A 13882-nucleotide genomic window follows, 5' to 3' on the forward strand; every position below is an offset into this window, starting at 1 on the left:
TGATGGTGCCTTCCATCCGAGACTAAATGACAATCAAAGACAAAATGTCTACAGTGTAGAGATTTATCAGAAACTTAATTATATATTTAACAGACACCCAATGATATAGATCAAACATTCATTGTGTATCTAATAAAATATCAGTTTATCCTGTAGTTTATTGATCCAAACTCACCTATTGAATATTTATACTACCAATAATAACTAAGTATGACCACTATTTCCAGGTGATTTTTTCTTTCTAGTCACACAAGGCAGCTAAATCATACGTGAGTTGTTTGCCTCATCCACTTTGTAGCAGACCACTTCTCCCCAGAGATTACTGGGCATCCTGCATGCACACTATCCGGATCTGACTGTCCATCCAGTCCCTGAGAAAACCAAGCAGAAATATTTAAAAAAATAATTATTGTCTATTGCCTTATTTGGCAAGACATAAAAAGTTAGTATGAAAAACACACGGCATAGAAAATAACTGTAATCCAATACTCTGAATATTGACATTTTCTGTCAAAATAAAAGTATTGATTCGCTAAATATTTATCCAAATGGCCTCTAGAACATTTAAGAAAATTGCTGCTCCTGTTTTATAATCCCCATGAATGATGATGAACAAGCAAAGTTATACTAACCATACTCCAGAAAAGCACCGCGTTTCCTTTAACTGGTTTCACGCATATCCCTTTCTCTAATTGCCCACCACAGCTACATTCACCTGAACCAGCCTGAAACACATTGCATACATATTATCAATAACAGCCTTGAGTATAGTCAAAATGTCCAATGAGAATGTTAGATAATACTATCACACCACATAGTAGATAGCTGATACCTGCATTTTACACATGGTGTGTGTTTCTTAGGTTATAGGTAAAGCCAAATATAGTCAATAAATCTATAAACATTGTAATTCAGGAAGGCACAAGAACTAAGAGTAACATATGCGCAGCAACATAAATAAATGAGAGGAATGTGGAATAAGATTGGGATTCTGGGGATAAAACACAATTTTGATAGTTCTACAAACTAAACAAATAAATGAAAAACAAAAGAAACATGTATCTTGTTAGTCAACAAAATAAAACACATTTTCTTCCCATTAGCCTGCCACTTAAATTAAGGCTACTCATATGCTTCACAGCAATGTCTACAGCAACTACCAAAACATGCCAACACAATAGTTCAGAAAATTAGAAGCTTACCAGTGGGAAATGTGTTTCTCCTCCCTCAACATTGTCACCTAAATACATAAGCATTGTAGCTATTCGCTGCCCACCACGCTTCAAGTTGAACTGTCTCGAAAAAGAAAGGCACAAAGGGTTGCAGATGATTTATTGAAGCCACTTGAGGTGATTCTCATGCTTACTATAAATCTAAAATAATTAAAATAGCAAAGACAGGTTTACAATACAACTTACAGTATCAGAAAAATAGTCGTGATGGGGTCTATAAAACTGATTCTTCTCATACCTGTGCTGCTGCAGATGTTAGCGTTGACACTAGCAAAAGCCATCATGTTCAGATAGAGATAAGTAAAATAAATAAATCATATCCTCACCTCAGGACTTGCATAAGCTCTCCATTTTCAATTGGTACTTGAGAATAGACAGAAATTCTTTTTTCAATTGCCTAGTTGAGAAAGGGAACATATTTTATCAGACTGTACAATTAATACTATCCAATAAAATGTGGCTTTTTTATAAAAAGTAAAATTGGGTAAAAGAAATTAAATCAAATGTTTCCATGGGAACTAAATATTTATACAACAATACAAAAGAAGTTAGAACTATTATACATGTACAGAAATCAAATTTAATATGAATAATTGATGCAGGGAACACTAGCATCAAGAAAGCGTAAACTTAAATATCACATCCTCTTGGTATTTTTGTTTTATTTATTTCGAGGTTGATTGCATTGTTCTACAAGGTTACTACTATATCACTATTATTAAAGGTACCATAGCCTTAATAAATTATTACTTATTTATGAGATTCAGTCTCCTAAGGGTATTTTATTAATTTTCAACTTACCGGTCCAGGGTTTGGACCTATGTTTTTGTTGGATTTTCTTGTGCTTCTTGAAGTATAAGTTATATAAAGAAAGTCATATGGTTCATTCAAAAGTTTTAGTGCTTTCATTTTTTTATTTATGATCGACTGAATTTAGGGATCACATTCTCCTCTTCATGATTGTGACGCAATTACACAATAAGTGTGATACCTAAAGGATCATAGGTGTGGCACAATGTTTCAAAAACTAAACAAGTAACCACCCAAAACGGGTTCTCAGTGTGTATCAGACCACAAAAACTGTCCAACTTTATGGACAAACCAGCTGGTGCAACCTAGGTTTTTAACACTCATTTGATGAAAAAACTATGAGCAAGAGATAAATGTAAACTGGATAACTTACATGTACCATAGGATATTTTTTCTCTTCATAATTCAAAAACATACCAGAGCTTGTCCTGACATCACTCTTGACTCCCTGTGGAAAATAGAAATATCATCATGGTTTGGGAAGAAATACATGGCCAGAGATGTTAGTGACCACACATGTACTACAATACTACATATGCCCATTTGTCAAGATATAAAGTTCCTTTCACTGTTAGTCTATGCAGCAAAAGCGGCATCTGAAAGTAGTTGTTTGGCCATGTTGGAAGAGGCAATTTTAGTATTTTATTTTTCATGATTGGCTAAAAATTATTCAAATAACCTCAAGATTAAATTGTAGTTTAGTTGAAGCACATGTTGACACTTTTGTTCAATAACAGAAGAACTTGTCAAAGAACTTTTTCAGATGAAGTAAATTTAAACAACTTTAACTCATTCAAATTTTCCCCATTCATAGTTTGAAAGTAAAAAGCACTTTCGTTTAAATGGCCATACACATTATCACTTCACACTAGGTTATTGACACAACAATATATGTATGAGCTTATTTGGCCATGCTGTGGAATTAACAAAAGCTTCGCTTAATCTAAAAGAACAGGGTGTATTGTTAAATCACTACAAGGTGTTTTGTTAAATTCCTGAAGTGTTTGTATATGGTAATAGAGAAACAAATCCTAACTTAGGTGAAGATTGGAGAACTATAATACACATATGGAGATAAAGGGAGATGTTAACCATAGGACCCATGCAGAGTGGATGAAGTGGAAGAATGCTTCGGGTGTGATCTGCAACATAAATGGACCGCTCAAAATTCAACGAAAATTTAAGCACACAACTCTAAGATTTGTGATGTTGTATAGGACTAGATGTTGAGTGGTAAAGAACTCTTAGAATTTGGGCTTTAGGCTTAACACAACCCCTAAAGCTAGATCAAGAGGTGAAGATTGCTCAGCCTTATAGTTATACGAACTACTTTGGCCCTATCACTAGTTGACTTGGGATTGCATCACACCCCTCGTGCTCATTATTGGAAATCTAGAGTGTGGACAAACACATGTGGAATAATGGGGATCTCAACATAACCCCTCACATTTAGGACTACACATCTGAAGTATGAACAACTGCAGCGGGAATAACAGATATCTTGGACCAATAATAATCTAGGATATTCTTCGATACCATCTTAGAATTTGGGTTGGACTAACTCAACCAAGCCTTATAAGGACTACTTTGACCATATTTCTAGTCGATGTGGGATCACAACAAGAGCCAACAAGAAAGTAAACTCAATGTTGTAGAGATGAGTTTGACAATTAATTACTAGTCAAACAAGATAATCCAGGATTAAATATACAATCATTATAGAGAAAATTGGGTGGCTTTCTTTGGATAGAAGATGCTAGAATCTCGTCTCAAGTTACTTGGGTTACAGTTATGAACTCCCTAGGTGAGTTAGATATTAGCAAATGAAACTAAAACCCACACAGAACATCTATTGATGATTATGACCACTCAAAACGAAATTTATAAAGAAAATAAAACTATGTACCTTTCCAGTCTTTGCATCCACCACTGTTGAAATTTTTAGGCGAGGGAGGGCTACTGCTCTAAGATAATCACATTCCTGTAAAGATATAATAACTTCAATACGCATCTGCAAAACTTTTTCAGTTGGAAGCTGAACATTTTTTAAATACTGTTAATTGCCCAAGATTAGTATGTAGTCCTCTTACAGTAGTGGATAGGAGGGTCTTATATGTGTCTAACAAGAACATCATACTTCACAGCCAGCAGCCTAACACCTCTTGAGGAACTTTCCACCCTCAAATAGATGTTAGAATCTGAGTAAACCGTCAACTTAGTCATCCAAAGGTAAGGGTGTCACCAGATTAGTCCAAATATTTTTGTAAGCAAATTAGTTCTCCAAATTAGTTTCTCGGAGATACACATTTGCGAACAAATTCATTCATACAAAGGACTAAAGTGGTGATACAAAAGGAATAATTTGGCGAAAGTTTTGTATCTTTGAAGATTTAAGTGAAAAATTCTTGTAAGAACTAAGATGTGTTTGGAAGAGCATATTCAGAACCTACTTGAGCTTATATTATGACATAAACACTTATGTAAGTGTCTGGGAGAACTTGCGTAATTAGCTTATAACATATCTGAAAACTGTTTTGAGCTAATTTCAATAAGCTTATCAGGATGGATACCTTAAAAAAAATAACTTACAACTTATATGAAAATAGTTTAATCACAAATTCACAATCTCTCGTTAACAATACCAATAGTTTATACATAACCGCCTATATGACAAGCATTATTCAATAAGCACTTAATCAACCTGTTTCTTGAAACACACACCCAATAAGGTTTCACTTGAATCTCTAAGGGATTAGAGTTTGTTGAGAACAACTTTTAGAGGATTAATGTGGTGACACCATAATGTTTGGAGGACCTAATTGGGAGTTACTCAAATTTTAATTGACTCTTGGGTCTTCACTGATGGGTCTTCACCTAATTGTACTGTACTTTGCCCAGAAAATTTAAAGAAAATGCAATTAAGCGGAAAAAGTTAAAGATAACAACACTGAATGCTTCATACCAATTGCTACCACTCCATAAACTGAAAAAAGTATGTGCAAATGCAAACAAAAAAAATCATATAGAGGATTATCTTGAGCATGTACCAAAAAGAGGGAGATATAATCCGAAGGTTGGTTTGCATTGTGCAGTAGCCAGTAGGATTTCATTTACAAGATAACACACACACAAACAATTTGGAGGTTGGTTTGCTTTTTGCAGTAGCCAGTAGGATCTTATTTTTAGGATATATAAGATACTCGCACACACGTGCTCACACACACATTTCAAACATATTTCTCCAAAAGTTGTTTAAAACCAGATGTGTAATTTCGAGTTATCCCAAAATTTAGAAGCACAGAATGTAATGATAATTACAGAATGATGTTACTGTTGGATTTAATATCTGTGACTACATCAATAGGTTTATTTGTCATAATAAAGGTTTATCATAACAGGGGCTTACATTGTAGTTCTGGAATCCTATGTTTTAAGAGTAAATATTTCCTTTTATTTTTTTATTACTGACTAACATTCCAGGCTTAATAACAAGATGCCAGCAATACAATCATCAAACATATAAGAATGATTGACTTGAACTGCAGAGACATTATAGATTTTATGTTGATGAAAAAGCCAACAAGCTATCTAATATTAGGTTGTGGTGTCCTTGACCCCTATTCCCAAATTTTAATAAGAAAACTCATGAATCCCATCCATAACTCTAAATTCCCCAAGAATGCTATAACTGAAAGAAATCATTTTTCTAGCTATTCATAGCTAAAACTAAAGAACAGATTTGTGAACATATAACTTGTGTAGTATATTAAACTATACAAGAGATTTTTTTTTAAGCCAAAAAGAGAAAGAGTGCAAAAGCATCATATGGTAAATTTGGCATCCCAACTATGTTGGCACCCCAAATCAATCACCTATCATTTGCAGCACCCTGAAAAGTATATTAAAATGAAAAGAGGGAAAATAAAGCTTGGGGAAATATACAAGAGATTTTAATGAATCCAGTCTAAGAATTAAAGAACGCAATATTTTTCATGTCGCAACATGCATATTATCTTATATGATCCCCCAAAAAGCATGGGTCGTGCTCATCTTATTTTACTGAAGAAGATAGTTCATTAGAAAGAAAAAACAAGTATTTGAGCCCAACATATTGACTCTATATAAATAAGTGAACACCAGAAACATAATTTTAATAATGAAAAAAGCACTTAGAAGAAAGGACATATACCTCCAAGCTCAGGAAGTTATGCAGTAAAATAATTCGTGGAGACCAGCTAAGCACCTCAGGTTTGATCTACATTGAGGATTGAGGATCAGAGATGAATAATCATCAAAATTCAAAACATGGAAACCAACTATTTTCTCCTAAACATGAGAAGGATTTAAAATAGGAAACTATTTTTCATTGAGAAAAGAGAGCAAGCCAATTGAAAAATCAGCAACAGAAACAATGGTTAAATTTATGAGTCCAATGCAAGCTGGAATACACAGAATAACATAAAGACTTTAAAGCTCAAATAGTAAGATGCTCCTGATATACAATATGTACGGGAAATAAATTGCATCATAACAGAACTATTAGACACATGGAGTACAGTCAAGCATTCTTCAACCATGTACATTTAATTGTTCACTGAAGAAAAAGTGACTAATTTTACTTTTTTCCCAATGAAGTGTTTATATTTTCATGCTTATGCACACTAAATTTGTAGGCTATGGTATTTTATTCATTTTATTTTACTTGAAGGTCATTTGTTCTATCAAAGAGATTAAGAGAGTGAGGAAACAGTAGAAAAATATAAAAGTCTAGCAGATAAAAGGGGGACAACATACATATCCAAGGCGTAAAATTTCTGCCTCCTTGTCATTATTCCAATACGGAATGCCTGAAAATCATTAGAAATACTCAAAAAATTGAAAAGGAAGTTATCGAAACTGCAAGCTGTTAATAGAATAACATTTACAATCTAAAACAATATTGATGGTATAACATACAGAATTTTTATTATTAAAAGGTTAAAAAGACAAATAGAATATCAGTAAGGTACAGAAATTGAAAGTTTGAGGTTTTGTCATGGATACAATAAGAAAAAATATTGATATGGCATGACATTTGATTTGTTTTAGGCAAAACATCATTGATGGTGGACAGCATATAGAACTACATATGTCCTGCCTGTGATAACGACTTTGGCAGTCATTTAACTTACTCTAGCAGCTACCTGCATCACACTTTAAAATAGATGAAAGCAATATACTAGGGATGAAATAGGATAAAAGCTAAAGACATATATTTTGTGAAGTTTCTTAAAAGCAATAACACTTGTACTCTACACAACAGTAAAACAATACTGACCCATGGGCAACTGAAGGTGACCACTTCTCTCCAATCCACGCAATCTTCTAAATGGTTGAGAATCAGTACCTAAATGGGTCAGTTAGGTTAACAGAGCGTACGAATTACAATCAAATATATAGATCAGATATACAACCACCACAAATACTCAATTTGATTTCACCTTGTTAAACAAGTAAAAGAAAAAATCACCTAAAGTTAGATGATGATATGGTATTAAAGCATTCATATTTCATAATATGCTTTCTTTCACCTAACCTAACATCTTAAACTTTTATTGTGATTTTCCCCAAACAAGTTGTATAATTTTTAAAAACAGATAATTGTTCTGAAATTAAAAAAACAAATAGATCCTTAAATAATATAAATATTAAGCTGCAATTCTAAGAAAAAGAACAAAAAAGTTGATACCATATGAGTCTTCCAATTTTCGTATGAATGCCAATTGAGAGAGAGCACCTGCAACTCGAAGTAGAAAAAATCCATTACACAATTTAATTATAGTGGCAACATATGTTAATTAACGTGATAATCGTAGTCATGCAATCAAAACAAGGCGGTGCAATTTTAGGAAATCGAAGAGAGAAATGATGTGTAAATTGTGCATAACAAACGCAGTTTATGAATATTCTGAAAAACAGGGTGATATTAGGGGATTTGGAGGATCGAGGCTGTAATGTAAAGTAAAGTGAACAAGTAGGGTAGCAGGTGCGTGATCGAACGGAAACGATGTCGTAATTATGCAATGCAAACTAGTTGTAAGAGATGGCGTCGCAATGGCAATGGCAATGGCAATGACAGTGGCAATGGAAAATACCTATAATCATTCCGACAGTGACGAAAGTGAGAAGTGCGAAAACGATCTTCATCGCGGGCGCCATGGAAATGGAATTAAGTCAAAATGTCAACAAGTCAATTTGAAACTCCCTTCTTCTTAACTTTCACAATCTCCTCCTTTTATGCACGTTGTCTGTAGAAACAAAAAAAGAGAGAGAGAGAGAGAGAGAGAGAGAGAGAGAGAGAGAGAGAAAGGAGACGATGAAGTGAAGAGATTTATTTCCTTCTTTCTCTGGTCAAAAAAACAATAATTCTTTTTTGCCAAATTATTATTATTATTCTTTTCCACCTTTCACTCATTTGCCCATTGTATTTATTTATGGATCGATATTATTTAATTATTAAGTGTCATTTTTTTATTTCATCAAAACATAAAAGTGTCACTTTACTAACTTTTCTTATGGTTGGATGAATGGGTAAATTAGGATTACAAAATAGTAGTGGCATTTTTCAATTTCGTAAAAGAAAAATAGTATTTTTCAATTTTATGTCACTTATTGATGATAAAGTACAGTTATAAAATAGATTTAGTCAACCAAAACAAAAACCAAGTAGTATTAGTCTTAAGTAGTATTAGTCTTAATGGATTAATCAACTTTAACAATAAAATTTCAGAAGATGAAGTGGAGATGAAATTTTATTAGAATAATTATTAATTAAAAATTATTTATTATTTATTGAATAATTAATATTAGAGAAAGTAATTTTTTATTTAATATTCAATAATACAAAATTAATTTATATCGATGGTACATATCTTTGAATTATTTAGTTATTATTATTTTTAGTTTTTCATAAATTTTTACCATTTTTGCCTAAATAAAATATTATTCCCTTCGCACAATTAATTAAAGTTTATGTCCAAATTGTTGTGAAACTCATTAAAACTTATTCATTCATATAAATTAACTTTTTTTCTTTGTGCAAATACATTTTTTCATGTAAGTTAGAGTAAAAATAAATAAATAAAATAGAGAAGAGTTATTATTTTTATTATTAATTTTTTATTTTATTCATAAACACAATTTATTAACTTCCATCCATACATGTAATTGGTCAAAAAATATTTTCATCAGTATAAGTTAAATTTGCATTTTTAGGAAAAATATAATAACTTACTTTAAATCTACACAAATAAATATAAATAAATTTGGTCAACTTTTCCATCTCAGACTAAATAGAAAATACAATTTATTTTCTTATTTTTTTCTTTAAAACATTTTTTTAATATTAAATTTCTTTGATCCTTAAAATTATTTTATGTAAATAATTGATTCATAAAAATATTCAGTAAAATAACATTATATAAATGGTATTTAATATTTCGTGAATGAATAAAAAAGTTATAGTTGAGAATTATTTAAAAAATGAGACATTATATTCTATTTTAATTTTTGAAGTTTTACTTTTTTTTGGCAAAGTCATTCTTTTTAAACAAATATATTTTATTATAAATAAGGATTTAATTTATGTGTATTATTAATGTAATAATTTTTTATATTATTAGTAAAATCATAACATATATATTATTAAAGAAAAATGGATATGGTTTTAAAATAGATATGGTTTGGTTTTTTAAAAAAACCAACCATGAATAGCCCTAGCTCTAAGGAAGGAGAGGGACACACATTTATTAAAAGTTGTTTATTGAGACTCTTTGAGGTAAATATATGACTCTAATGCTAATATGAATCTCTTTAAAAAAATTAGTTTGTTTAAACATCTTATTTTTGTGTTTAAAGTAGATTTAAATAATTTTTATGGTTTCCTAAAACTAGTTGAACTCTAGAATAATTTTTCTAAAGTTTTGAGAATATTTTTTATACTCAAATTTGTCAGCTGAAGTCCTAACGACTACTATGAAAGTTGTTGGAGAATAAACTTAAACGATTCTCCATAGTTGTGAAAAGACGACGATCATTGTCATATTTTTTATTATGCTATAATTATCATTTTACTCGTTTTCTATGTTAAGGTATTTATTTAAAAAATTGGAGAACACAATATTTGAATTTTTATCGATTTCATCATTTATTTATTTTCATGATATTTGTTATATAATATGTTAATAGTTTGATTTATTTATGAGTTATAAAGTATTTAAATATTGAATTGTTATACATTTGAGTATATTTTCCATGAGTTACGATGAAATTAGAGATGATTTTTAAATACGTGTTCTGGAAGTCGTTGTTATAATTATGAAATTGTTAACGGCGGTAGGTGCATCTAGTTACATATGTGTTGCGGGATTGAGAAGAGAAGACTATCCGTTAGATGGAGTCGCCCATAAGAAAAAAGTCACCCTTACGAGAAGAGAGCTATCAATGAGATGTAGGTGCCTCTTGGTTCCCAAAAATTTATGTTTATACTTGTGTGATTTGTTTATGATAACTTTTAGGTTGCTCATTTTGATTTCACTTCTGTATGAATTGCATTGTAAATATTTCTATCTGAACAGCTAAATTATAAATTTAATGATTTTATCATATGTATATTTTATTTGATAAAATTATATATATTTCATGTAGTATTGTTTAACATAATTGTCACAAGATTGTAAAATAACTATTTGTGCCTTTTTGTGTTTCTCTTCTAGTTGGTTGTAACATTCCATTTTTTCAAGACATTAACTAACGAAATTTTAAACTTATATATAAATTTGTTTTTTTTTTTAAATAAGATTATCTTAAACTCATTTACTTTAAAACCAATTAATAACTTTGGACGCTTGTGGAAAACTCTCCCAACAATTATAACACTACTACAAAAGTATTTCAAAGTCTCCAATTACATGTTATTGTGTTTCCTCGCATTTCTCCTACTAGGTTAATTGTGACATTAGTAACACTATATAGGACGACCTATCAAATGCAATGGTCATCTCCAAATAACAAACACAAAGCAAATAAATACGCATATATAGTTGTTATAGCAAAAATATAAATAAATCATATATTTTATTTAACAGTTAAAATCACAAAACACCAAAGATACAAATAAACCAAAATGCACACAATTCTATTTGTTAGACTATATGTCAATGCATGATTCCGGAATATCACCACCATGTAGAATAAAGAGTCCCACCATTGGACAATATCACACCGTTGAACTTGTCCCGTTATTGAATAAATGTTCTTCAGAGTTTCATGTTCACTACCCCACTGTTAAGTATTTTTCTGAATCACGTTGCCTTTTCAATGAACCGTTGTCACATACTCGTGACTATGTTCACACCACCAATGCATGCTTGAATGTCATCACCTTAGTTAGTAACAAAATAGATCACTCAACCAGAGCGTCCAAAACGATTCAACCTTGTTATAAACCAACTTGGTTTACATATAAAGTCATCACCTTGAATAATCATGACATGTCAAGCACAACCATTATAACAACGCATCGTATAACGTTTATTTTCCACAATTTGAACATGTCAAACACAATCATTATAACAACATATCATATAACATTTGTTTTGAAGATAACACACAAACAGAACTAATACACAACATCACAATACATTTATATCACATATGATTCAAGTAGAAAAACGAATGAAGTGATTCCCTTACCGTTATGAATGTCGTTATTTAGGTTCCTACATAGGAGTCTTTACTCAAAAAACGTTACACCTTCACAAATTAATTTATTATTCACGTCAAAACTCATCTATCCCTTAATTCATATTGAAGGTTTGGTGTTGGTTTAAGGTTTTAAGACACACCATTTTTTTATATTCTTAAAAGATATAATTTTTTTAAAATTAGCAAACACACAGACAAGTAAAAATAAAAAGATATTTTGAGTCTATATTTAGTGTCTCATTGCAAATCCAATAAAATAAAGGAAAATTATAATTTTTCAAATATTTCTTTTGGATCAAAATTCTAATACAACAAGCATCAAGGATCCTCAATACTTCCTTAGTTAACTTCAAAAAAATTAACAATAAAATTTAACGACACTTCAACACAAAATTCATTTTAATTATTACAAAACAAATTAATAACTCTATCATAAAATTATTTTTATTTTATAAATGAACACAACATCCACAAAGTTGTCTCATAAAAATCACAATTTTAACGTTCTAAAAAAAATAATTATAACAACAATTTTCAACATATTTATTATTTTTGAAAACAGGGTTATTTTTAACATCAATAAAATTTCTAAAATTTCTTTAACACTCAAACTATCACAACATAAAATTTTAACCAAATAAAAGTTGAGTTATTAACCAATAACTGCTTTCTATTGATTAAAACATAATCTAGTCTTTATAACGACTTTTACCAGATGAAAATTAATTTTTGACATAGATAAACATTTTCTCTAATCAAAATAGGTTTCTATATCAATATCATAAGAAAATCAAGTACACTTTTACGAAAATAAATTTCATATCACAATTTTGCTTTTAAAACTAAAAAAGATTTTCCTACACAATAATAATAATAATAATAATAACAATAATATCAAATATTGTTTTCAAAATTATCCATCATCATAAAACCATTTACTAAAATCAGTTTTTGACTGGTAACAACAATAATAACTTTACCGTAAAAATCAATTTTTTTTCTTCAGAAGATTAAAAAGAGATTTTGTTCTACTAACGATGAAAACTGGTTAGACAAAGTTAATATAATCGCAATTAAATAGTTGAGGGGATGAATCACTAACTCCTTTAGATGTTTTCTTTAATTTATTCATTTTTCTCTCCTAAGCCTTTTCTTTTTCTTTTTCTTTTTTCTCGCATAGAGGTTATTATGAATATTTCAGATTGAGAATAGAATGTGTCTATTTTTTTTTTCTATCACTAGAGTTAGGGAACATGTTGTTTTCAACATAAGCAAGACCTAAATATTCACACCCCAAATTAATGTAATTTTATTTTTAATGTCTTCTTTCTTTTCTATTATTGTTATTATTATTATTATTATTATTATTATTATAAGCATTCTTTTTTTCAAATACTTGCAAAATATTCGGTCAAATTAAATACATCATGTCATACACATATTGTAAGACCCGCATTTTTCTCATTAGGAGTCAAGTTTCGAGGACGAAACTATTTAAGGCAGGTAGAATGTAACACCCTTTATATTTTATTTTATTTTTATATTTTACCTTTATTAGGAGTTGAGATGATTATTCTATAAATGGTCGGTTACTATTGTAGTTACTATTGTAGTGTGTTATTTTAATTTTTAATAATAATAATAATAATAATAATAATAATAATAATAATAATAATAATAATAATAATAATAATAATAATAATAATAATAATAATAATAAAAGGAACGGTTACAAATGTCTTAGTTATTATTAATAATAATAATAAAAAGAACGGTTAAAAATGTTTTAGGTTGAAATATAGTTTCTCCATTTAATACCAAGTTACTCAGCTTAGTCCATTTAATACCACTTTATCTCCAGCTTTAACGTTCCCCACGTCTGACTTAAGGTTCCCCACTCCTGCCTTAACGTTCACTCCTGCGTTAACTTTCTCCACTTCTGTCAACGTTCCCCACTCCACGTTACCCACTCCACGCTCCCCACTTCTGGTTTAAGGTTACCCATTGTTGCCTTAACGTTCTCCGCTTATGGCTTAACTTCTCACTTGTGGCTTAAAGTTAATCCTTTTTTGATAAAAAGGAAACAAAGACAAAAC

The 13882-nt window shown here is 30.2% G+C and overlaps 1 protein-coding gene across 1 annotated transcript; it reads right to left on the reverse strand.

The window, feature by feature from the left end:
- Nucleotides 1-62: 62 nt before the first annotated feature.
- LOC101502651 (prolyl 4-hydroxylase 1) lies at nucleotides 63-8421 on the reverse strand. Its single transcript, XM_004497360.4, has 12 exons — nucleotides 8177-8421; nucleotides 7771-7818; nucleotides 7360-7428; nucleotides 6837-6889; nucleotides 6232-6297; nucleotides 3949-4023; nucleotides 2416-2490; nucleotides 1559-1629; nucleotides 1419-1470; nucleotides 1203-1292; nucleotides 633-725; nucleotides 63-371 (listed from the first exon to the last, which is right to left on the reverse strand). The coding sequence occupies exons 1-12, from the start codon at nucleotides 8238-8240 to the stop codon at nucleotides 264-266; spliced, it is 864 nt and encodes a 287-aa protein (XP_004497417.1). The 5' UTR covers nucleotides 8241-8421; the 3' UTR covers nucleotides 63-263.
- Between the last annotated feature and the right edge of the window lie 5461 nt (nucleotides 8422-13882).

This window comes from Cicer arietinum, chromosome 4 (genome assembly GCF_000331145.2).
Source record: "Cicer arietinum cultivar CDC Frontier isolate Library 1 chromosome 4, Cicar.CDCFrontier_v2.0, whole genome shotgun sequence".
Lineage (NCBI taxonomy): Eukaryota > Viridiplantae > Streptophyta > Magnoliopsida > Fabales > Fabaceae > Cicer > Cicer arietinum.